The 26,551-nt window shown below is 39.0% G+C and overlaps 2 protein-coding genes across 2 annotated transcripts in view; both read right to left on the bottom strand.

Moving 5' to 3' along the window:
- Positions 1–11,473, bottom strand: part of LOC127629913 (Golgi SNAP receptor complex member 1) — a 49,921-nt gene extending 38,448 nt beyond the window's left edge. The window contains exons 1-5 of the mRNA XM_052107221.1: positions 11,379–11,473; positions 10,472–10,583; positions 10,240–10,327; positions 9,864–9,971; positions 8,678–8,769 (exon numbers count right to left, since the gene is read on the bottom strand). Coding sequence (XP_051963181.1) covers positions 8,678–8,769; positions 9,864–9,971; positions 10,240–10,327; positions 10,472–10,583; positions 11,379–11,409 — 431 coding nt within the window. The 5' untranslated portion in view covers positions 11,410–11,473. The remainder of the gene's footprint in view (positions 1–8,677; positions 8,770–9,863; positions 9,972–10,239; positions 10,328–10,471; positions 10,584–11,378) is intronic.
- Positions 11,474–14,330: 2,857 nt separating this feature from the next.
- LOC127629902 (carboxypeptidase D-like) overlaps positions 14,331–26,551 on the bottom strand; it is a 33,116-nt gene continuing 20,895 nt past the window's right edge. The window contains exons 12-21 of the mRNA XM_052107203.1: positions 25,607–25,909; positions 22,877–23,072; positions 21,891–22,026; positions 21,653–21,799; positions 21,456–21,554; positions 21,298–21,362; positions 18,893–19,024; positions 18,629–18,814; positions 18,418–18,520; positions 14,331–17,136 (exon numbers count right to left, since the gene is read on the bottom strand). Of these exons, the coding sequence (XP_051963163.1) occupies positions 16,910–17,136; positions 18,418–18,520; positions 18,629–18,814; positions 18,893–19,024; positions 21,298–21,362; positions 21,456–21,554; positions 21,653–21,799; positions 21,891–22,026; positions 22,877–23,072; positions 25,607–25,909 (1,594 nt within the window). The 3' untranslated portion in view covers positions 14,331–16,909. The remainder of the gene's footprint in view (positions 17,137–18,417; positions 18,521–18,628; positions 18,815–18,892; positions 19,025–21,297; positions 21,363–21,455; positions 21,555–21,652; positions 21,800–21,890; positions 22,027–22,876; positions 23,073–25,606; positions 25,910–26,551) is intronic.

The following is a 26,551-nucleotide window of genomic DNA, read 5'->3' on the forward strand; positions in this document are numbered from 1 at the left end:
TCATAGAACGTGCATAGCGGCCGATACCGATCGGAGCATCCATAAAAGGGACTATTCTGCCTAACATTCTGTCATTCTGCTTTCTTTCCACAGATGACAGAAAGTCTTGAGGTTTGGAGCAAATGATGGTAGCCAGAATCCACTATATCTGACCATCCATATAAGCCACCCACTATAACACAGTAAATCAGGTCAAAATAAATGGGCAAATCTTTACCCGAAGCATAAAAATAAAGATGGTTACTACAAATAATGAGGAAAAAAGCATTTTATCACAGACTGTTCCTGTACAATAAAGGCTGGAAATTGTTAAGCCTACACGCAGTTTAACAATACTCATTGGAAATAAAAGGGGATACTTAATTGTGTTTAAAACAAAGCAGAAAAGTTTCATAACTGTGACCTCATAGGATGAGCATTTCAACAGTCTTCCTTGTAATTCCAAGAGAGAACATGAAAGCACACACATTTCAGCATACCAAATAATAATGGTGCTTAAGAAGAAGCTTAGAAATCTTGAAATCTCTCACCCTTAAATTCTTATATATTAACAAGACTCATTCACAATGTATTTTCTGGATAAGGTTCAGAATAATCTACATACATAATAGAGGTCGAACGATTAATCGGCCGTTTTTTTTTGCATTTTTTACATAATCGGCATCGGCCAATATCCAAGTATATCAAGCCGATTATTAGGCAGGCGCATCTGTGGGCAGCCTAGTGTTGTTGTGGAACACGTGTTCGACGCACGCTGCCCCTAGAGTCATTTTCCAGCAGAGTGAGCAGACCTCATCAAGTTCCTTGGAGAAAACAGTAAGGGTTAAATTTGTATTATCTTCTTTATATTTAATTAAAAACTTTTGATATGTTACTGCCAACTTCAAGAAAAAACGTGACAAACGCGATAGTTGACATGACGTTCGGCTACTTTGGATATTGATAGCGTAGTTGAAGTTGCATTATCACAGCAGAAGGGTTGCTATCATGTCACAATAAGCAAGCAAGAATTTTGCAATTACAGACAGTGAATCTGAGACTTTTATTTGTTCTGTTTGTGTCTTATATTTGAGAGGGTTGTCACTCAATGCAGAGAAATAAGTAATAAAAATATACCAACGCACTATAGGCTATTGAAGGACTGGCTTTGGTAAGCTTGGACGTTATCGGTTCTGCTGTCGGTACTGGAGAAATTAAGAAAATACATTTATTATTGCTATAAAGAGAAAGTTATTTTATCTCACCAGCCATTTCTATGTATAATAATATGAAACCATTTGTCTGTGATGCAATTTAGCTATTCGCAGTCAGAGAGAGAGAGAGAGAGAGAGAGAGAGAGAGAGAGAGAGAGAGATCTCTCACGCGGTGCTGCAGCGAGCACAAAACGAGCCCTGCTTAATGAGTGACAGAACTAAACATTCAAATGTAGCCTGGTTTAGATCTGTGATATTAGTCTGATTTTATTTTAGATTTCACCTTCCAAAGATTATAAAAAGAATATTTATACATAAGCCGCATTCTGTCTAGCACACCTTCCTTCCCTTCACAGCGGTGCACTGACATTTCTCCCTAAAACTCAAACTTAATGTCAGAATCAGCACGATCGGTGATTGTTGTATAATGCAGTCTAGCTACTGTTGCTAAATTGCGGGACGCGTTTAATAATAAATAATAATAATAATAATTCCTCTCCGGGAACCAGCACCTTATCGTGGTGGAGAGGTTTGTGTGCCCTTATGATCCTGAGGGTTGTGTTGTCTGGAGCCATGTGCTCCTGGTAGGGTCTCCCAAGGCAAAGTGGTCTCAGGTGAGGGGCCAGACTAAGAATGGTTCACAATGACTCATGGATAAAACGGCAAGAGGAGGAGTTACCCTGCCCGGAGGAAGCCCGGGGCCCCCGTCTGGAGCCAGGCCCAGATGGAGGGCTCGTCGGCGAGCGCCTGGTGGCCGGGTTTGTCACGGAGCCCGGCCGGGCACAGCCCGAAGAAGCGACGTGGAACCCCCCTCTACATCCCTTGGGCCCACCACCCATTGGAGGAACCGCAGGAGTCGGGTGCGCTGCCATATGGGCGGCAGTGAAGGCCGTGGGACTCGACGGACCAGACCCGGGCAGCAAAGGCTTGCTCTGGGGACGTGGAATGTCACCTCACTGGGGGGGAAGGAGCCGGAACTAGTGAGGGAGGTGGAGCGTTACCATTTGGATCTGGTGGGGCTTACATCGACGCACAGTTTTGGCTCTGGATCCGTACTCCTGGATAGGGGATGGACTCTATTCTTCTCTGGAGTTTCCCAGGGTGTGAGGCGACGGGCGGGTAAGGGATACTCACGAGTCCCCGGCTGAGCGCCACTACGTTGGAGTTTACCCGGTGGACGAGAGGGTCGCCTCCCTACGCCTCACGGGTTGTGGGGAAAACTCTGACTGTTGTCTGTGCATATGCACCGAACAGCAGTTCAGAGTATTCGGCCTTCTTGGAGACCCTGAATGGAGTCCTGAATAGGGCCCCAGTAGGGGACTCCATAGTGATGCTGGGTGACTTCAACGCACACGTGGGAAATGACAGGGACACCTGGAAAGGCGTGATTGGGAGGAACGGCCTCCCTGATCTGAACTCAAGTGGATGTTTGTTATTAGACTTCTGTGCTAGTCATGGATTATCTATAACAAACACCATGTTCGAACATAAGGATGCTCATAAGTGTACGAAGGTCGATGATCGATTTTGTAATCGTGTCGTCGGATCTGAGGCCATATGTTTTGGACACTCGGGTAAAGAGAGGGGCAGAGCTGTCAACCGATCACCATCTGGTGGCGAGTTGGGTCAGGGGGTGGGGAAAGACTCTGGACAGACCTGGGAAGCCCAAGCGAGTAGTGCGGGTGAACTGGGAACGTTTGGAGGAGGTCCCTGTCCACGAGATCTTCAACTCACACCTCCGGCGGAGCTTTTCAGGCATCCCTGCAGAGGTTGGGGACATTGAACCGGAGTGGGCAATGTTCAAAGCTTCCATTGCCGAAGCCGCGGTGGAGAGCTGCGGCCTCAAGGTTTTAGGTGCCGCAAGGGGTGGTAACCCTCGAACACCGTGGTGGACACTGGTGGTCAGGGAAGCCGTCCGACTGAAGAAAGAGGCCTTCCGGGATTTGTGGTCCCGGAGGTCTCCGGAGGCAGTTGCAAGGTACCGACAGGCCCGAAGGGCTGCGGCCTCGGCCGTGAGGGAGGCAAAGCAGTGGGTGTGGGAAAAGTTCGGAGAAGCCATGGAGAAGGACTTTCGGTCCGCACCAAAGTGCTTCTGGAAAACCGTCCGCCACCTTAGGAGGGGAAACGGGGAACCATTCAAGCTGTATACAGCAAAGATGGGACGCTGTTGACCTCAACCGAGGAGGTTATTGGGCGGTGGAAGGAACACTTTGAAGAACTCCTAAATCCCAACACGCCCTCTATGGTAGAGGCAGAGCCGGAGGATGATGGGGGATCAGATTCTATTTCCCTGGGGGAGGTCACTGAGGTAGTCAAACAACTCCGCAGTGGCAAAGCCCCGGGGATTGATGAGATCCGACCAGAAATGCTGAAAGCTTTGGATGTGGAGGGGGTGTCATGGATGACAGGCCTCTTCAACATTGCGTGGAAATCTGGGACAGTGCCTAAGGAGTGGCAGAACGGGGTGGTGGTTCCCCTCTTCAAAAAGGGGGATCAGAGAGTGTGTGCCAACTACAGGGGTATCACACTTCTCAGCCTCCCTGGTAAAGTTTTCCTCCAAGGTGCTGGAGAGAAGGGTTAGGCCGATTGTCGAACCTCGGATTGAAGAGGAACAATGCGGTTTTCGTCCTGGCCGTGGAACGACGGACCGGATCTTTACTCTCGCAAGGATCCTGGAGGGGGCCTGGGAGTATGCCCATCCGGTCTACATGTGTTTTGTGGATCTGGAGAAGGTGTATGACCGGGTCACCCGGGAGAGACTGTGGGAGGTGCTGCGGGAGTACGGGGTGGGGGGGTCCCTTCTTAGGGCGATCCAATCCCTGTACGTCCAAAGCGAGAGCTGTGTCCGGGTCCTCGGCACGAAGTCGAGTTCATTCCATGTGGGGGTTGGTCTCCGCCAAGGCTGCGCATTGTCACCAATCCTGTTTGTGATATTCATGGACAGGATATCGAGGCATAGTCGGGGTGGGGAAGGTGTGCGGTTCGGTGGGCTGGGGATCTCATCGATGCTTTTTGCAGATGGTGTTGTCTTCATGTCATCATCGGTCCGTGACCTTCAGCTCTCACTGGATCGCTTGGCAGTCGAGTGTGAAGCAGCTGGGATGAGGATTAGCACCTCTAAATCTGAGGCCATGGTTCTCAGCAGGAAACCGATGGAGTGCATACTCCAGGAAGGGAATGAGGTTTTGCCCCAAGTGAAGGAGTTCAAGTACCTTGGGGTCTTGTTCACGAGTGAGGGGACAATGGAGCGGGAGGTTGGCCGGAGAATCGGGGCAGCGGGGTCGGTATTGCACTCGCTCTATCGCACCGTTGTCACGAAAAGAGAGCTGAGCCGAAAGGCAAAGCGCTCGATCTACCGGTCAATTTTTGTTCCTACCCTCACCTATGGTCATGAAGGTTGGGTCATGACCGAAAGAACTAGGTCGCGAGTACAAGCGGCCGAAATGGGCTTCCTCAGAAGGGTGGCGGGCTTCTCCCTTAGAGATAGGGTGAGGAGCTCAGTCATCCGTGAGGAGCTCGGAGTAGAGCCGCTGCTCCTTTGCGTTGAAAGGAGTCAGTTGAGGTGGTTTGGGCATCTGGTAAGGATGCCCCTGGCCGCCTCCCTAGGGAGGTGTTTCAGGCACGTCCAGCTGGGAGGAGGCCTCGGGGAAGACCCAGGACTAGGTGGAGAGATTACATCTCCACACTGGCCTGGGAACGCCTCGGGGTCCCCCAGTCAGAGTTGGTTAATGTGGCTCGGGATAGGGAAGTTTGGGGCCCCCTGCTGGAGCAGCTGCCCCCGCGACCCGACTTCGAATAAGCGGTTGAAGATGGATGGATGGATGGATGTTTAATAATAAAAAGAGCGCAAGAGATATCGTTCCCAAGGCGGCGCGCGCTCCGAAACAGAGCGCAAAGGGACAAGCAAACTATAGGCTACTTTGGGTTTCATGTGAGCGTCTAAACGATCAACAATACACAAAAATATGTCAAAACGACCAGCTTGGAGATTCACTTAAACACAGTTTATGTCTTAAATGGACGTAGTTATGGAAATAGTCGGGAGAAAATATGCTGCATCAGGAGCCTATTAGACTCGGTCTTAAAGGGTAAGCATCCTAATAAAAATGCTGACGATTGAGCCATTACTGCGAATCAAACAACAAAAGGCAAAGAGAAAATCACTTACAGCTCTTGAATGAATAACTTCTGCATTAATGAGCATTAATCTATCTATGATAAACTATGCAGTGTTATCTTACAATTGATTACTTTATTAGATTTCTTTTTAGACCACACCTGAACAGTATTAGTAGACCTTCCTGAAATTAAATCACTATGCCTATATAACGTTTATATTTGTGTAATATATATAAACATATATATATATATATAACAAAAAGAACCATTAAGAATACCGTTAAAGTACCGGATCGATAATCAGTATCGTTAAGAGTAGTAATACCATTAAAACCTTAACGATACTCATCCCTAGTTATGCCTGTGCTTCTCTTGGATGCTCAGAATATTGGATTATGTGTCTGGATTGCCCCTTAATTAAAGCTGCATTTGGATCTCAACCTTCGTGTCTCGGAGCAGTTCGTAACACCTGCTTTGTTTATTTAATATATTTGTTATACATAATTTATACAATATGTTTTTACATTATACATTTTTAATTTAAGTGTACAAGTGCAGATTGGTCAAGTGTTCAATAAATGTATTTGTTGAGAAATCTTGTCTATCTTAAGTAATTATTTGTGTTACATTTTATCTTTCAAATAAAAGGTTCAAATAAGAGGTTAAAAACAAGCACATATTGGCCAAATAAATCGGCAGCATTAATCGGCCATCGGCCGACCCGGATTTCAAAAGATCGGCATTGGCCTGAAAAAACCAATATCGGTCGACCTCTAATACATAATGCCTAGCTACACTGTACTGGACAATTAGCTTGAAACTATTTAATATTAGGGATTTTAAGCAATAGCCGCAGACGGCTATGTCGTTCTGTGTTCTACGGAGTATGTGCAACTTTAATTCCCTACTTCCAGATGTTGTTCTTCCACCGTCGACTATGGGAGGTTGGCTGCAGCCAATACTATACGACAGATAATGGATGTAAATGTTAACTTTTTTCAAGAGATTAATTGAAATGAGCGGAGACACATCCTCCTCAAAATGCATGTTACATGTATTACCTATGGAAGGCCATATTAGCATTTTTACTAGTAAGAATTTAAATTACAGAGCTCTATAATTGAATATTTATTAGTAAGATTTCCAATTAGAGCCCTCTAAATTAATTGTTATTAGTAAAAAAAAATAAAAAACACTTTAAAAGAAAAATTCATTGCAGAGCTCTTGAATTGGAATTCTTACTTGTAATTGTAGAGCTCTTTAATTGAATATTTACTAGTACAAATGTAATTTTAGAACTCTACAATAGTGATTCTTACTAGTAAGAATTGCATTGCAGAGCTCTCTATTAAGTGCCATCTCATTATGGTCATGGCACCTCATGCATATTCATATTCATCTGGCTTGTATGCATTGGCAGGTGGAAAAATGTATATTAATATGTACTGGGGGGCACAAAATGTATTATAATATATAAACATATACTATATATTCATATCATATATATTATTATACATTTATTAAAATGAGATCAAAATCAATACGAATTATGTTATAAAAAAAATATTTGTAAAGTATTACACATTTGGCACAATTTGTGAATGAAGGAAAAACTATGCTATAACCATGTTTGTCTCGTGCATCCACAAGTGTCTAACTGGCAGGTTTCTAAAAACTATACTGTAGATCGGGATACCCAAATTAGTTTTCACTAAGGGCCAAATTCTGTAAACAATACAAAAGCAAGGGCCATGGCCGTTGATATAATGACATTTTTTGTGCTGCTGCTATTATTATTTTTGTTATTTTTATTATTAACTCTGTAATCAATGCTCCTTCTAAACAGACTGTCCTCATACACAGACACCCTGCTGCCCGAGGCCCAGTGTGGCTTCCACTAAGGTAGAGGCACCGTAGACATGATATTTTCCCTCAAGCAAATACAGGAAAAATGTATTGAGCAAAATATGCCACTTTACATGGTCTTCGTGGCCTTCGACACTGTCAAATGAGAAGCTCTAGGAAAGTCCTCAGGAGACAACACATACCAAACAACCCCATCCTTGAGCATGCAACTTTACCAAGCATGTATGAATTCCTTGCCCAGCGAAATCTGCGATGGCTAGACAACCACCGACTACACAAACTAATCCTGTACTCACAACTTCAAGAAGGGTTTCACAGCAGAGGCAGACCTAAACTGCATTACAAAGACACTATCAAACGAAACCTAAAAGCAAAACAGATTCCTCTCAACAGCTGGCAAACCCTCGCCAAAGACAGAAATTTGTGGAGGAAACAGATTCACAGGATGTCTTCCTCGGACATGATGGACAGCAGATCGAATTGGAATTCTTACTAGTAGAAAATATATTGTAGAGCTCACTAATTGAAATATTACTAGTACAAATACAATTACAGCAAGATGCGTTAAAAGCAAAATCGGCTTGCCATAATTACCTATGGTTGGTTAGAACAGACTTTAAATTAAACCGAAAGTAAATAATATTAATAATAACAATAATATCTAGGTTTTTAGACTTACTAGTGACATTGTTCAAATGTAAAAACTGACAGAAGTCTATCATTAACACTAAAAGCATCCCATTTCTTACTGTTAGAATGACATTTTTCATATTTAATTGATTGCTCCATTCCAACGTCCTCAATGTGATTGCTTTTTTTATTTTTGCATGTCATAGCAATGGTGGTTGATCAGTTTATTTCCAGTACACTTAGACGTCCCATTAATAACCAGCTTAAAGCCGGGATGAATGGGTCTAAAAAACATGACAATCTGCGGTTCACAGGAGATCTCCTAAACTGTAAACTGGAAGCTTATTGCTGGTCAGATGAGTAAGTGTTTTAAAGCAGGGGTGGGTAATACTGCTCATTTACGTAAATACAAAAGTATTCCAGTGCTGAGAGCCCAAATCCTACTCTGACAATAGTTTTTTTTATTACTGAACAAATATGTTCAAGATCAATGGCAGGAAGATATACAGAGCTTATTGATAAAACATAGTAGTGCCACAACAACAATTTTTAGGCACACAAATGAAACAAGCAGTCCACATAGGTACTAAAATATGGCTTTGCAACTCAGATCAATAAGTAATTAAACAGCCCTCATGATTTGAGGGTTATGGCTCATTTTATCAGCTTAGGGGATCCCAAAGTGTTAAGAGATACAGGTCAAAGTGACTCCATTAACTGCAATTGTGCTCATGAACAGGATTATCACTCAAGATATGGGATGGTAAATCACAATTCATCCTATATTGAGTGGGTTTGATATTCATAACAAGAAAAAAAATTTATATAGTATTTTCCAACTTTAGAAAGATATTTAAGAGAAGACTTACTCAATGTCTTTTCTGACAGATCCCAACAGATCTTCACGCTCCCTGATTGCCATGAAGTTTAATTTGGTTTTATGAAATTCATGTGTGTAGTCCTAGAATAAAGAGAGAAAAAAAAAAAAATTGAAGAGGTTCAAAATAACATAAGCTAGGTCAGCTATATTGATATCAAAATACAAGCGCCCTCTAGTCCAGGGGTTTTCAAAATGGGGTCTGCATATAATTTACATTATTTTACATTTTTACAGTGTTATTCTGGAATCATTAGATTAATTATGATTATTTTATTGCATTGACAGCCATAGTAAGAAATTAAAATGTAAAAAAAAAAAAGAAATTCATATATTATATTTAAAAAAGATCGTATTAAATAAGGGTTGTAATTCACTATTCTCTGTAAAGCTGCTTTGAAATACTATTTTTTGTATAAAGCGCATACTTTAAAAAGTATCATAAAATATAATTTTATTATATTATGTTTTAAATTGAACTGAATTGAAAATGATTCTCTTTGGGATATACATCTAACAGTACTCCAGCTTAAGGAAAATACACTGTCAACCTAAGAAGTATCTTCCAGATAATACTTTAATCACTTATTTTAATTTAGAAATACATTTAAATTTTAAAAATAAGATGTATTTATAAAATCATTTACATACAATTTTTCCCCTCACACAGGGGGGCAATTCTGGGGTCCTTGGCATCAAAAAGTGAAAACCTCTGCTCTGGTCAATGATATTTTCAATAAAAGTAGTAAAATGTTAATCCTTTAGATTAAAGATGATGTGTGTAAGCAATACAAGTAAACAATTTGTAGGCTGATTCCCTTGAAAAGAGAAAAACACTGAAGCTGGGTACAATTATCAAAACATTGCTGTTTGTTTGAGTGTCTCACTCTACCAACAACATTGGCTCAACCAATAGCATGAGTTTCAGGCAGGACCACCAGCTTGTCCAATTAATAGAAGACAAAGAGAGAAGTGAAAATGATGCAATTTCACTTGGTGATGCTAGAGGGGCACAAATTACACACTTCACCTTAAATCTAGTATTAAAGTCTCAAGAAAAAATTTAAGAATATGCTTATCATATCCATATATAAATAAATACATGCACAACAATGGTGGGACAGCTCTTTGTGGAAGATCAGTTCTGTGCTTTTCACAGGAAACTATAAGAATCTCACCTGCAGGATATCTCTGTGCCTCTGGAGAGTGTGCATTAGAGCAGCATTAAGAGACGTTACTCCTGGTGTGCTCGTATACTCAGCCATCTTGTCATTCACCCCAGTAAGCTAATAAATGCAGGAGAGAAGAGAGACAAAGTTGTTACTCCCTCAAACCAACCTGGACATTACACTCAAACCTAAATCTGTAGGTTCTAATTTGCTTAAAGAACCTAATTGTTACTCATAATTACGTATTATTTCCAAATAGAGCTTCGTTAATTGTTTATGAAAATGTATCAATTGACGTAAGTAGAGCAGTAATGCCAGCTATGCTACAAACAAAAGAATATGGACTGTGACTGATTCAGAAACATCAGCAGACAAAAGGTCTTACTTTTGCAAGTAGCTGCTCGATCTCCACTGACATGGTCTCAAACATTCGGTCCTGAGTGGAGTTGCAGAGGAGAGGTGTTGTATCACAACTATTAAAAACAGAGATAGAAGAGAACCGTGTTATCACAAACCTCTAATGCAGCCTTTGGAAAGATATCTTGAAAACATTGTAGCTTTTTTTTGTGAAATACAAGCACATCAAAAACAAAACAAAAATCAGATGCTCATTACACCTGTCTCCTCTGCGGCCGTCTCGTGAGCTGTTGTAACTGGTGCAAAGTTTACTGAAGGACACCAGCTTCAGGTCCAGCTCATTCTCCAACTGCCTTGCCTGCTTCCGAAGGTCTGTCAAAGTGCAATAAAATAATATAACATGCAGCATTTGTATTGCTTCCCTTTGTAAGCAATCTCAGTGGTTACATACAGATATCAAATGTAAGACTATAAAATTAAATAACACAAATCAATGAAATTAGATAAAATTCAGAAAAGCAATGGCATTACAAACTTCAGTAGAGTTGGACACATTTATAGAGCAATCAATAAAATTAACATTCAGCAACAGAGTCAGTGGTTATTTATATTTATGCAAGCCAAAATTATAAAAGACATAGCCAATATCCTGTGAATCAAGTGGCTATATATTTACTGTCATGACTGTCTACATTAGCTGAGCTGACTGCTCTCATGTATTTTTTGGGCACTGTGGACTATGAAGATGCTGTCTAGGTAGGAAGTTCACAAGGTTTCGGTACGAATCCCATGAGTGTGCTTTATTTTTGTGTAAAAGCTAATTTCAGATTCACAAAAGTGATCTGAGCTAACAAACTACTACACTTTTCAGACACAATATATCAGATCATGATACATTTTATTTCCTATGTGTTATAGAGAGTCTGTATAAACTGAAATAAATGTAAGTGTCTTGCTCTATCAGTACTTCAGATTTCGGCTAATCGAAACCACCGATGTCTGCTGACTAGCGAGCTAATGCTAACGACGACAGCTACAGGAGTTACTGGACTGCGTTTCCAGCGAAACATTATTAAAGACCATTAAGAACAACACATTGCTCTGAGTTGTCACAAAATGAAATATATGTTTTGGTCGAGTGGGATTTGTAATGCTTTGCCACCTCACCTTCCCAATAGTTGCTGCTTCCTCCTGCCATCTTTGTTGTTGCACGTCATCCGCGGTGGTGCTGGCAGAGGCGGGGATGTTCACTCCACACTGCGCTCTTTCACGACAGCGCCTCCGAGTGATGTTAAAGAGATAGTTCACCCAAATATGTAAATTCTCTCTTCTTCTTCTTTTATTTTTTGTGCCAGTCTATGTGCATATTGCCACCTAAAGAACCGTGATGTAATCGTGATTTATGTAGTTAATCTTTTCATTTATCCTGCCATTCTTTAGTTTTCATTCTCTCCATGCTTTCACATACAACTCCTTTAAAAAAGAAAGAAAGATGCTTTGTCCCCACTCTAAAAACCCTATGATTCAGATGGTGTTGCGTGTTCAGCTCCTCCATCCTCCTCACAGAACCCCTCATGATCCTTAAAGTGTGGAAACGCATTTTTAATCTAATGTAAATTAAATTATTTTATTCAAACCTGTACTATTTAAGTACTGCATCAAAATCCTGTACCATACTTGATCCCTATTATACTCCCAACTCAATAAAATCTTTATTTAAATATAATATTTACCGGTACTCTCTCCTCTTCATACATAGGCCTACTGCATTCAAATATTACATGATCAACTGTTTCTATTCCTCCACAATACTCACATAAACCAATTTCACGTACACCAGTTATATACAGTGATGAATTCAAACCTGAATGCTCAAGTCTTAGTCTTAGCCTAGTTATTATAACCTCTTTTATTCCTATTTCTTCCACAAATATTCCTTTTACTATCTACCACATTCCTAGATACTTAAACACTTTCTCACATTCTATTGATTTTCCATATGGTAATAATTCTAGATTATTGGGTATAGTCCATATAACATGATTTGCTTGTTGACATTGACCATTGTTCCACCTTTTTAATGGCTGTCTGCATACTTAAATTCACATGAGAAATGTTTTGGCCACTCTTCCATATAGCACCATCATCTGCATATAAAGCACACCCTATACCTGGACATAAGATTGCAAATAAATCATTAACCATTATGTTGAAAAGCAATAGACTAATGACACTACCTTGTGGAATATAATTTTCAGCAGAGAAAATAGATGATAAACATGAAACTGCCTGTACCACAAATGATCTATCAAATAAAAACTGTAGTAACCAATTATAAAATTTTTCCCACTGTTCCTAGTCTTGATGCTATAATTAGCAGGCCCTCTCACCATATCATATCATATGCCTTCTCAATATCAAAATAAACCACTGCCACAACCTCTTTTAAAATAATAGATTTTTCTATTTCATTAATCCTCATTAGCGCATCCATTGTTGATCTTGCGCTTCTGAATCCATATTGATATTTTGAATATTTACCCTTTCTTTCTAGATCATATGATTAATTCTCTCATCATTTATTCACCCTCATGCCATCCCAGATGTGTATGACATTCTTTCTTCTGCTGAACACAAACATAGATTGTTTAAAAATTATTTCAGCTCTGTTTGTCCAAACAATGCAAGTGAATGTGTGCCAAATGTTTGCCAGAGCCAGAGGCAGTGCTATCAACTGGCCAGACGGGGCCAACAGCCTCGGACCATGTGCAGTGAGACCAAAATAGATCTGCATTCCCACCATCAATCCAAAAGCCCCACAGCTTTGCCCTAAAACCCACCTTTAACATGCCGCCCTAGTGCCAACGTCACACACCCCGCCCATTTCACAAGCAAGAGGAAAACTCAAACTGATGTAAACTGATCATGTTATCTAGTTATCTAGAATATTGAGTTTATATTGTTTGTAAACATTAGCTAGCTAGCATATTATCAATGTTTGTAAACATTAGCTAGCAATATAAGTTAGCATTGACAACTCACTACTCTCTCCACTAAAAGTAGGATGATGTCCCAGCACACCATCCATGACCTCAAACTATGAAAAGTTCTTTCTTTGGGCACCACTTTGTCCATTGTGTCCATTTGGATTTGTGCTGTACCTGCAATTCTTTTTCTTCTCCAGAACTTGTACCATTGTGCGCTGGATACACAACCTGGCAAGTTTGGTGAAACTCCGTCTTTGACCCCTCCTCACTCCCCAGTTGGCCTTGTTTGGACCAAGGGTGATCAGCGGGCCAAAGGCGTTGGCCCAGAGAAAGCCCAGAGGTGGCACAATGAAGCCCCGAAAGTGACAGTGGGAATGCAGCTGGCCCTGGCATGCACTAGCATGCCCTAATTTGGCCCGATAGTGGAAACGCAGCTAATGTACACTATAGGAAGTGTAATCGAGCTTGAAATAATGATCACCAAGAAGACTGCTGCAAAGATGAACAGTGAAAAAAAAAAAAAAAAAAAAAAAAAGAGTTCGATTTTTGTCTGTTCTCACCCAAAACTTACTGAATCACTTCAGAAGACATTGATCAAACTACTGGAGTCTTTACTGATTTACTTATATGCTGACTTTATCTCCTTTTGGGAGCTTTTGGGGTTCTGGTCACAATTCACTTGCATTACATCGACCTACAGAGCTGATACATTCTTCTGTTCAGCAGAAGAAAGAAAGCCATACATGTTTGGGTGAGTAAATGATGAGAGAAACGTTTTGGGTGAACTATCCCTTTAAAGAAATAATTCAACCCAAAATTATAATTCTGTCATTATTTTCTCACCCTCATGACATTCTAAAGAAATTTTTTCTTGTTATTCACTGAAAATCTATACAATATTGTCCTTTTTGGAGCTTGACAGTGCAAATTGCCAAACACTTATTTCCAAAAGAGCAGTCTGGTTATTGTTGGTTTTGCCATTAGCGAGAGTAAATGATAACAGAATGGACCATTTTCACAGACAGTAATGACACATATCTGCCTCATTTAATAGAAGTGTAATAGTGGATTTTATCTTTTGTTGTTGTAGCAAACGTGTAAACACAAATTATACTTGCTATGGTCTCCCATTCATTCACTGCTACACAATCCAGATATGTGAAAAAGTGTCCATTTTCATTTTTAGGTCATCCAAAATGTGTAGTACTAGGGTACTCCAGGATCAAGGTTAGGAAGTGCTGGTAATGCTGCTATAGAGTAAGACTGTGCTGTTCCATCAGCTGTTCTGAAGGCCAATGTCAAATCCTTGATAAAAATGATGCTAATCAAATATTCAGAACCATTTCAGTTTTATTTACATCCCATATCACCAGAAAGTCATTTAATTTCTTTTGCACAGTTTTTTCACACTTGACAGAAATTGCACTTGTGTAATGTACATGTAGTTGGCAACAATTTACTATCTACAATCATTATTTTATAAAAAAGAAGGGAAACATCAGCTCAAACATACAAAAGTTAAACACATTTGTTCAAACATACCCAGTAATTTACATTCAAGCATGACAATCAACATCAAGCCAAATCCAGATTTGTAAAGGGGTCAATTACTAATCAAATCATGTAAATATAATCCTCCCAGTTATTATCATTTGACTTGTAAGGATGATTTATCTGGAACAGCCATGATATGAATTACACAAAATTTTTATCTAACATTAAAGAGATAGTCTGGGCAATTCTGTCATCACTCTCTTGCTCACTCATCTTTCTTCCGAAAGGCAGAATGTTGGGGACTGACAGCCTCATTCACCATGCACTTTCACAACATCTTTTTATCTTTAAAATATCCTTTCGTGTTCCACAGAAAAAAATCTGTTTTGGAACAACATGAGTGTGAGGAAATGAAATTTTATTTTTGTCTGAACAACTAGCCCTTTAAAGTGTGACACCTCCTGTGTTTAATGGGGTGTTTCTTGCTTTTCCATTTTAAAAGCACAAGGTCAAAGCATCATCTTCTCCATCCCAATTATTATATTTTACTTCAAGAGGGGAGAACATAAACAACGTTTCAGATAAATTGATAAGAAATTTGTCAGAAACAAACGGAATTGAAAACCTGCCTGCACATAGTTGGCAGTACTTGCAGGTTGCTCTGCTGGTTTCAGATTGCTCAGTAACACTATATTGACACACACTCAACAAAATCTCATCTTTACGTTCAAGAAACTCACTGTGGTGCACACAACACAGGGAAACTAAAAAAGAAATATTAGATTAGCATGTTCCCAGATGATGATCAGTGTTTCAATCAAACAGGCAACTGTGGACTTTATGGAAATGCAGATGCAGGATACAGAGACATTCAGCACTTTCCAACTCTACTGATGCATAAACATACAATGTATGTTTCTCCTCTTCTTGTTTCCTGAATTGCACACAACATTTATCCATGTCAACAACAAAGGTTTGTACAGCACTGAATTTTTTTCCAATCATTTTAGGATGCCTGAGAGACAGTAAGCAAAATAAATTTTGCATTGGATGGATGTAGAAACTAAAATGACTTCAAATGAATGGAATAGGGATGGCATTTTCAAGAGTGAACATTAAAGAAAAACGAAACACTTTGGGGGTTGGAGATATTAATGCTTCACCATATCCCTGAAAGCCAAAATAATGGTAGAGAAATGGCAAGGCAGTGGATGAGCATGTTTATCAATCAACATATAAAATACATTATCTATACAAATAATGTGCTTCTGGATAAATAGAATCCGGTAATGATGGATTGCTTAATGTAAAAAGTATTTAAATCCTGTATGTCTAACAAGCTGTTGATATGTATGGCAAACTAGAAGTCTCACAGTCTGTGACATTTAACGCTGAGCCACTGTGAGAAATGTATACATGCTCAAATTACATACCTTCTGTCACATTTACCCACCCTCATGTCGTTCCAGCCTCAGTCACCATTCACTTTGATTATAGGGAACAAAGATGCAATGAAAGTTGATGCCAACTGAGGCTGTCTTTCTGCCTAATATCATCTTTTGCGTTCCACGCAGAAAGTACGGTTTGGAATAACATGAGGATGAGTAAATAAAGACAAATTAAAATGTTTGGGTGAACTATCCCTTTAATTGGATGAAAAACATTTTGATGATGTGAAATGTTTTGGACCACTCTGGTCATTACTGCAGATAAAGAGAAATCACGCAGCAGTCCGTATCTGTTTTTTCAAAACAAAACTGATGTCTATGAATATTGAAAAACAGATTATGAGATGGATCAATTAATGTTGACTCAAGTCCAAGCAAAAGGAGAAGATTCCATTTATACAACAAAATCCTCATTCACACATTTCAACAGCAGCCAATACGTAACCACTAATCTAACAAGGCACAGTGTTTCATAATCCTGTTGAGATTTATGCATTTTCAATTTTCAATTTAAAGGGTGGAGAACTCGCATAATATAGACCCAGATGAATAAGCAGGCTGGTTGAGAGCAGGTTGAACAGTGGTTAGTTGCATACACTATGGTGCAAAACAGTTGCCCGATTTAACTAGGGCATTTAAGTGCATCTCATGGTGGTTTTCATGGTTTAAACGGTTTGGACGATTATAATGCAGGCTGTTAAGCTGAGCGCCCTCTAGTGGGACTGCGGGCAGTGGACAGATTCAGGGGAGGAGAGGGCGCAGTCATGGCTCAAAGTTTGTTAGTGTATAGTGTGTCCTCATTACTTTCACTGTCATCTTGAAATTCATTGCTCAGAAGAGACTTTTTGGAGCCCATAGATGTGAGACGGATCTCATCATCGTAGTCATCTCCGTGCTGTCGCAGCCGATGAAATCCATCCTTGTGTCTGTTTGACTTGGCTGAGCAAACGCACCAGATAATGCAAGCTGTGACTACCAGGGCCGTCATTGCTGCAGCTGGGGATCAGTAAATAAAAAAAAAATCAGCCATATAAAATGTGTATATTAAAGCACAAGTCTGTAATTTTTTCAATGTTAAAATACTATTCCAGCTTAATATGGCAACTATAAGTAAGCCATTCATAAGTTGATTCCCTTGAAAAGTGTAAACTCTGTGGCGAAATAAAAACATTGTTCTGTTTCTCTGAACATTCAGACGAGGCCGGCATGTCAATATTGGTTCAAACAACAGTCTGATTTGGGGAGGGACAATCTGTTTGTTCAACAAACGGAAGATGTGTTTGAAAACCCATTTGAAAATGATTCATATTTTCCTTATAATTTCATTTGGTGACGTTAGCGATGCAGAAGTTATACACTTTAGCTTCCTTTAAAATTTGTTATTGAAAATAGCAAAGACAATCAATATTGAGTACTTTAGCTCTAGTAAAACTATTCAAAAGTCTACTTAAAGAAAATGCTCACCCAAAAATGATAATTCTCTCATCATTTACTCACCCTATTATTGTCTCAAACTCGTATGACTTTCTTTCATCCACGGAACACAAACAAAGATATTTGATGGGAAATATTATGTGTTTTTGTCCATACAGAGAATGGTGACCAAATTTTCAAGATCCAAAAAGCACATAAAGGCTTAGAAAGGTAATCCATAAGATTACATTGGTTTAATTCCTGTCTTCTGAAGCAATCCATTAGATTTTGGGTGAGAAAAGACCAAAATAAATCCTTTTTCACCACAAATCTTTACATCAGCAGTTTCCTAGTCAATCATGATTTCAAGCTCGATTAAACTTCCTAGTGCCATTTAGTGCTCTAGGCATGCCTCAAGTGCTAGGAAGTGTAATAGAGTATGAAATTATGATTGTGCCTAAAGACTGCAATGGCAAGATGTACAGTGAAAGTTATTTTTATTTTTGGTCTGTTCTCACCCAAAACTGACCAGATTGCTTCAGAAGAAATTGATTAAACCACTGGAGTTTTATGGATTATCTCCATGTTGTCCTTGAGCTTGAAACTTTGGTCGACATTCACTTGCATTGTATGGGCAAACAGATAAAATAGCTCCATTAAAATATCTTCATTTTTGTTCTGTAGAAGAAAGAAAGTCATACGAATTTGAGATGAAACAAGGGTGAGTAAATGATGAGAGAATAATAATTTTTGGGAGAACTATTCTTTAATCTCATCAGGAAAATGTAATATTATAATATAATTAAAGGATTTAAACACCATAAAAATCTAAGCCTCTTGCCATAAGAGATTTGATCTGCATACCTGCACTTGCCACTACTAATTCTCTTGGAAGGCCAAATATCTCGTTCTCCATGTCGAACTCAATGACTATGAAACTTGCTGCTTCAAACGGTGACACAGACACCTGAAATGACCAACAGGAGTTGTTAAAAGCATATGCATAGACAGCACATAACTCATCACTCATCCAAATCAATTACCTTTTCTAAATTTCCCCACAAGCTATACTCACCTTCTGGGACTGTTGCTGGTAGCCATCAGCTACTGCTTCAATGTTGTGTAAACCTGGGGCTAGAAGCGCATGGAAGTATCCTCCCTCACTGGTGAAGACTCGCACACCACCATTCAACACTATCATTGCGCCTACAATGGGCTTACCATTCTTATCCTTGACCACTCCACGAATTCCTTTGTGCACCTAGAACAGAAAAACCAGCTTCAGCATGGAAGAAATGAGATGCACTGTAAGGAGAGGCAGAGAAGGAAATTGACTGACCTCCACCAGCATGCTCAGCAGAGACTTTCTGTTCTCGGCCCAAAGCATTGGCAGCTTTTCAGCCGATGGGAACAGGCAGCAGCTGGTGTAGACAGTGATTTCGGGACAGTGACCAAAGTCCACACTGAAGTCCTAAAGCATGGAAAAGAAGCACTTAGATAGTCAAAGAGAGAGACATTTATAGTTCAAAAGAGAGATATTTATAATATTAAGAAAAAATTAAGATGCATCTCAATTTACAGAAAATTTGACCCAGTCTATATATTAAACATGGGTTAAATTTAGGGATGTGAAGGTGTAATCGACTTATCGGGTAGTCATTCTGCACCAGGCTAGTCAACTATTAAAAACACTTCACTACGACTATAGCTGGTGTGTGATGAGCGTACTGGCGCACTATGGCTGCCGTCGCATCATCCAGGTGGATGCAGCACACTGGTGGTGGTTCAGGAGAGGCCCCCTATACTGTAATGTAAAGTGCTTTGAGTGCCTAGAAAAGCACTATATAAATGTAAGGAATTATTAATTATTACTCGAATATCTCAAATATTCACCAGATCTCGCAGTTACAATTCAGTCCACTGGGGGATCAGTGCATGTGTGTCATCGAGGTGTTGGATGAAAGAAAGAGATACCATTGCATCTGTGCTTTAAAGCAAAGCCAAGTGTGGCAATACATGTAATATTTTGATTCTTACTGAATTCTACTCTTGTAGAGGTTCTTGTTGATGTCATACAAACCAATGAATGAGGATCTCCTTTTATGGTGGAAAGAAAATGTGAAGCCGTACAAGAAACTTGGAAGCTTACCAGACCAGTATGTGCATTTAATCACTGGAAACGGGCAGAGTGCATTTTATAAAAACTTGATATCACCACTTGATTTTCTGTAAAATTATTAAAATGTGATAAAATTGTATGTAGGCTCAAAGTGTATATATATGTGCATTAGCCTAATGGCATCAGTATTGGTTTCTCTGTATGTTTCGGGTGAGTGCAAAAGTTTTTTTTTACTGTTCTTTTTACATCATTTAAAAAAAAATTTTTTTAATTTATTTATTAATACATATTGTTCATTTAATTTTTTCCCCTAAAAGAAAAGCATTTGTTGAAGTTAGCTTATTCTGAAACTGTTCTTGGTATGTGAATAAAACAAAAAAACTAAAATTTCAAGTACATGTCAGACAATTTTTAATTTGCATTGCAATTTATAAGTAATCAATCCCTAGTTTTTTGTGGGGTAGATTACTCACCTACAGAATTACTCGAAAATGCCCATTCCTATTTCACATGCAACTAGGTTAAACACAGTTAAACCACAGTATGTTTTATATACCATTGGAATTCAAGAGATATAGGTCATGTTAATTATTTTGCATATTGTTTTTACTTTTATATGATAAAATGTTGGTATGTCTTGGATCGCTAATTGATGCAGATGTAAAATCTGGTTGCTGAAACAAATCCATTTGAGAAACACTGATTTTAGATACTGTTGGCTGAACTGTAGCTGTAGTACTGTGGAATACATGTCAATGTCATCATGAGAGGCAAGGTCAGAAATTTACTTTTCCATTAATGGGCAATATCTGGGATTGATTTCCACAGGCAATTTTTTCTAATTTTAAAAATTACCCTGTGGCATCCTTCAATGTCAAATACTTGAATTGAATCAATTGAGATACTGTAAGCTGTTATCAATAAAATTAAACTAGCATTTGTTGGGCTGGGTATGGGCATTGATTTTCCCATTTAATTTGTTTCAATTAGATTCCAATTTTGATTCTGTTCAAAATCAATTAGTTTGGGATTATTTCAGTTACAATGTCAACAGGCATGTTTCAATAATTATATATTGCCTACCTGATCTCTACACTGAATAATGACAGTGACAAACAACCCGGGATCACAAATTTTCCCGTCATCTACCTATTTCCAAATATCATGGCGATTAAGTTAAAATAGCCTACAAAATGAATATAATGCAGCAATAAGTATTATTTAATTAAAGTTGATTAAACATTAGGGTAATTTAACATATCTAGCAGGTGAGGAGACTTTTTAAAAAGTGAGATAGGCCGATAAGCAGGGTAATATAGCACAGGGAGTGATAGTGTTACTCACTAACATAGTTTATTTTGAATGAGAGAAGAGAACGGTCATGGAATTTAGCATGGTAGCACGACTCCGAAATGATGCAGAGTGAGAAAAGCGGAGTGCCAGTCTGTGCGGGTTAAATTTTAGGTGATCCGCCAACAGACTCAGCAACATTTGCACGATGAATGGCTCACTGCAAATAATATTGTGTAAATTCAAATGAAAATCATGATGTATGTATTTGTAACTACATCAGATTTAATTAATAAAACATTTTGTCAATTTCGGTGGTGTAGTACACAATCTACCTTCATGCTGCCCATGTGACTGTGCCACTCAGCTGCTCGGAGTACACCATCAGGAATGTTGCCCACTTGGGGAGTCAGGAAAAAAAAGACAAACAATTTATAACCTGAAAAATGTTACAAGTATCTGAAGTATGAACATACTGAAGAGGTCAGCATACCTGGGCTGCTGTTTGGACATCCAGTATTGCCCAAGTGCATTATGGGATGGTGACTGGCATACACAGTAGCCAAGTATCTTAATGTATCCTCGTTTTCAACTGCAATTGAGAAGCAAGAAACACAACACATAAATCAGGACATTGATGCCAAAATATATGGGTAAAACATCTATTGATGAGAAGGAGTACAAAAATACCAGATTGCACCGGTTTGTCATATGGGTATGTGACCAATAAAGAGCCTCCATCCAGAGCCACAGAGAGAGTGAAACCTCGTTCCTGTATCAGGTCCATTACAGCACGTGTTTCAGGTTGAGTCTCTACTGCAGGCTGAGAAGCATTACCTACAGAAAACCACATAAACCACATTGAGGCTACACAAATCACCACCAATGTTAGCCATAATAAGCAAGGTATTATTGAATGCAATCTTACGGAAGAAGTCATTGTCAAGGTCTTTGCCGCGCACGTTGGTCATGCCAGCAGTGGAGGCGCAGTCATTCTCTTTCGCCAGTTCACGCCCATCTGGGTTGATGCTGGGCAGGATAACAATTCTGGTTTCGTTTATTAGCTAAAGAGAGCATAAAGAGTCCATAAATTGTGAAGAACATCCTACTATGTAAAATAAAATATTTGTCAGCATCCTACAAACATAATTTTGCAACATTTGAGAGAAATATGTTCTATTAAAAGGAATATTCTGGGTTCAATACAATTTAAGCTCAATCAACAGCATTTTTGGCATAATGTTGATTACAACAACAGCAAAAAAATTTACTCCTTTTCTTTAAAAAAAAATCAAAGGTCAAGGTTACAGTGAAGCACTAACAATGGAAGTGAATGAGGCCAATTTTTGGAGGGTTTAAAGGCAGAAATGTACAATTTTATAAAAGCACTTACATTAATTCTTCTGTTGAAACTCATTTATTATTTAAATTCAAATTTGTTTGAATAGTCATTTTTATCCAGCCATTTTAGGGTCCGTTAACATTCTATCGTCATGGAGTTGTAAAATTGGCTATAACAGAAAATGTTAGTAAGGGATTTTATCACACTAAAATCATGTTAACGCACACATTGTTAACATATTGTTGTCTTGTAGCTATACTTTTGAAATGTTTATGATTGGCCCCATTAACTTCCATTGTAAGTGCCTGAAATGTGAACACTGTGACTGTGTTTGAGCACTCGACCAGCCCATCACAGCAACAATAACTCTACCAATGGTGAGTTTTGGGGTTTGAGTACCTGTTTGTAGACCAAACCTATTTGAAAACGATCATTATTTTTGCTATTTTGTTAGGTGGTGCAGAAATTACATACTTTTGCTTTAATTCATGTTTTCTTTTGTTAGGAATTTTTTCCCAAATGGAAACCATGACCATACAGTAATAATCATGGGGGTCATTTTTGCATCTCACCCTGGTGATGGCTGCATTCTTGCCATAGTTGATGCAGAGACTGGCAGCAAACTCCAGAAGCAGCTCAGTGCCCACTGGGGCATTGCCATGGATGCCTGCCACAAACCGGATCTTGGGCTTAGATGGTTCCTGGACTTTGGGGTTGTTGGAGATCTCCAGAGCCCAGACAGTTCTAAACTCCACACTCTGACCAAGACTTGACATGTGTATATATATATATATATATATAAAAAAAAAAGATTTTCTTTTAGCATCTAATGTTGAATGTGGAATATGCAAGAAAAAACACCAGCCTGCCCTCAAAAGAAAATTGTGTGAAAATTTGCACAGCTTTCCTAATTAAAAGTGGTTTCACATCATTATCCAATTTATCACATCATTACAACTGTCATATTCAAATTACACCAATAACATATTTTAATCTATAAACTGACAAGTATATCACAGACTGTTACAAATCAAATTTTTAAACTTGCCTAAGAGATACCCTGCTTGTAATTTAAACTTGGTGACTTTGAACTTTGTTCTGTAAATAAAGTAATTTCCTGAGCTAGAGAGACAAATAATACAGTTAACCATGCCACCGCGAGGACCTACTAAGTAGCGGGAATTGGGCATTCCAAATTGGGATAAAAAGAATGTGAAATGTCTGAATAATAGTATACAGAATTATTTCTTTCATCACATTCCCAGTGGGTCAGAAGTTTGCATACACTTTGTTAGTATTTGGTAGCATTGCTTTAACTTCCTGGTTGATGTCTTGAGATGTTGCTTCAATATATCCATATAATTCTCCTTCCTCGTGATGCCATCTATTTTGTGAAGTGCACCAGTCTCTCCTGCAGCAAAGCACCCCCACAACTTGATGCTGCCACCCCCATGCGGTTTTGGAGCAGTGGCTTCTTCCTTGCGGAGCAGCCTTTTCGGTTACGTTGATATAGGGCTTGTTTTATTGTGGATAAAGATACTTGTCTACCGGTTTCCTCCAGCATCTTCACAAGGTCCTTTGCTGTTGTTCTGGGATTGATTTGCACTTTTCGCAACAAACTATGTTCATCTCTAGGAGACAGAATGCATCTCCTTCCTGAGCGGTATGATGGCTGCGTGGTTACATGGTGTATATACTTACGTAATATTGTTTGTACAGATGAACGTGGTAACTTCAGGTGTTTGGAAATTGCTCCCAAGGATGAACCAGACTTGTGCAGGTCCACTTTTTTTTCTGAGGTCTTGGCTGATTTCTTTAGATTTTCCCATGATGTCAAGCAAAGAGGCACTGAGTTTGAAGGTAGGCCTTAAAATACATCCACAGGTACACCTCCAATTGACTCCAATTAGCCTATCAGAAGCTAATTGGCTAAAGGTTTGACATCATTTTCTGGAATTTTCCAGCTGCTTTGGCACAGTTAACTTAGTGTATGTAAACTTCGGACCCACTGGAATTGTGATTTAATAATTGTCAATTAAAAGTGAAACAATTTGTCTGTAAACAACTGTTGTAAATTTACTTGTGTCATGCACAAAGTAGATGTCCTAAACGACTTGCCAAAACTATAGTTTGCTAATATGAAATCTGTGGGGTGGTTAAAAACTGAGTTTTAATGACTACTTCAACCTAAGTGTATGTAAACTTATGACTTCAACAGTATTAATCTATCAGTCTGAAAGATGTTTTGCCCCTACAGGGTTTATCATCACACACACAATTTAGTTTAGGTTTCAGATCAGATAAAATGACTCATACTTTTGTTCAATGTAATAGGTGTTCTCTGAGGGAACGTCATGGCACATGTGTTTGAATACTGCTCACCAGAGAATTTTAGAAAAGGTTTACAGAACTGTTATAAGGATTCACAAGTCCCATATGATCAGGCTTAGGGAGTAATGGAATACTTGTACAGTAACGGCACTACGTACAGTAATTAGGTAACAAAAAAGTGTAACTGTAATCAGTTACAGTTACATAAACCCCTAATGTAATTATATTACAGTTACATTTGGTAAAATTGCTGATTACTAGCAGGATTTCAGTTTTTAATTCATAACAAAAGAAACAAAAGATCCTCTTGCCATGAAATGACAGACCGCTAAATGACTAGTTCACTGGACAAAGGAAGCCCTGTATAATTCAGCTGGTTTACCTGATCCTGATCAAGATCAAAGGGATCATTTACTTAAGATTCTTGCATTAAAAAACTATGAAAGTATTTTCTGTGCAATTTTCAAAACAAATTGCAAATTGTATTTGCAATTGTGCTTTCTATTTGTGGACGCATAAATTGTAACATAATTCAAATGCAATTGCAAATCGCATATTGCATTTTCGTTTACGCAAACGTACAATGTCGTTTGTATGTTGTTCCACATTTTAAATGGAAAAGAAAATTATATTGTGGGGAGTATTATAAAATTTCATTTTGCCCCAGACTCTGTAATATAGGGGATAAATAAAGAATTGGGTCCTAGCCAGTGATATGATCGGCAAGCAGGTCTTCCTTAGAGGATGGATGTCAGCTGGAGTGCCCTCATTTCAGGAGTGGCGCATAGAGATGGGCAGGGTGGCGGCATTCAAAGAAAAAAAACAACAAGAAAATTGCCAGGAAAATCCTTCCATAAAAAATGGCTAGACTAAATCCAATGGAATGAAACTGAATGGAAGCTTTTAACGTTTTTAAAACTTGACAAACCATCTAAAACCAACGAAAGACCTAAAAGCATAATGTGATGTACCTGTGAAGTGAGGTAATCTCTGGGAAGTTTAAGGTGAGTCCACGCAGGAACTCAGAAATTTCGCTGTATCGTCGGTAGCGAAAGCTGCTCTGGGTGGGAGTGTTCTTGATCAGCTCATCTAGACCGGATTCTCCTGAAAGTTGCTTGATAAGGCTCTGTAACTCCTTCACGTTGGGATCCTGTATTGGGGTGGCATCTTCAATTGTCCGCCCATTTGCGCTGCTGTGAATCCGGGTCAGTGTGAAATTAACAATCTCTACTCCATCTTCAGGCACATAGGCATAGGTACTAACTGAGGTGTAGCTGAAAAGATGGAGAAAAAAAAAGGGAGCCATTTATGAGTGGAATGTTACAAATAGCATGAAACTTAAGAACAGAATCACAAAAGAACAATATTTTTTGTAGAATAATAAGGTATATTTTGCATAAATAAAAATGGCATAAAAAAGATGTTTAGTTTTGAGTTCTGAAAGTATGTTTTCATAGTACATCAAGATCTTTTATCACAACAGGTCAAGGAAAATTTGATGTTATCATGATATGACCCCTTAAGTTGAGTTATTATTTATTGTTAATTAGGGGTGGGGAAAAAAAATTGTTCTTAGATGCATCGTGACGCGGACGTGGACAATTCGGAATCGATTCACAAATGTCAAAAAGCGATATTTTAATGTTAATTGATAATGTAATGTTGATTTTTGTTTGGTTTTCTTTTGTCTGAGGGATTCTATGCTCAGGATTTAGTTTGAAGTGAGAAGTCTTGGACTCTTTATTATTTATTTGTGAATAAGGGCAGCTTTTTATGTTATGAGTAATTCAGAATTCCACAAGCATTATTTTTGTATGAGAGCTGCTGGTACAGAATTCAATATTTTAGTATGAAAGCTGTTTGGGATTTTGGTACAGCAAAATGTTTTGTTTTTTTTGTCTGAAGGATTATATTGC

Source organism: Xyrauchen texanus, chromosome 36, assembly GCF_025860055.1.
Source record: "Xyrauchen texanus isolate HMW12.3.18 chromosome 36, RBS_HiC_50CHRs, whole genome shotgun sequence".
Taxonomy (NCBI): domain Eukaryota; kingdom Metazoa; phylum Chordata; class Actinopteri; order Cypriniformes; family Catostomidae; genus Xyrauchen; species Xyrauchen texanus.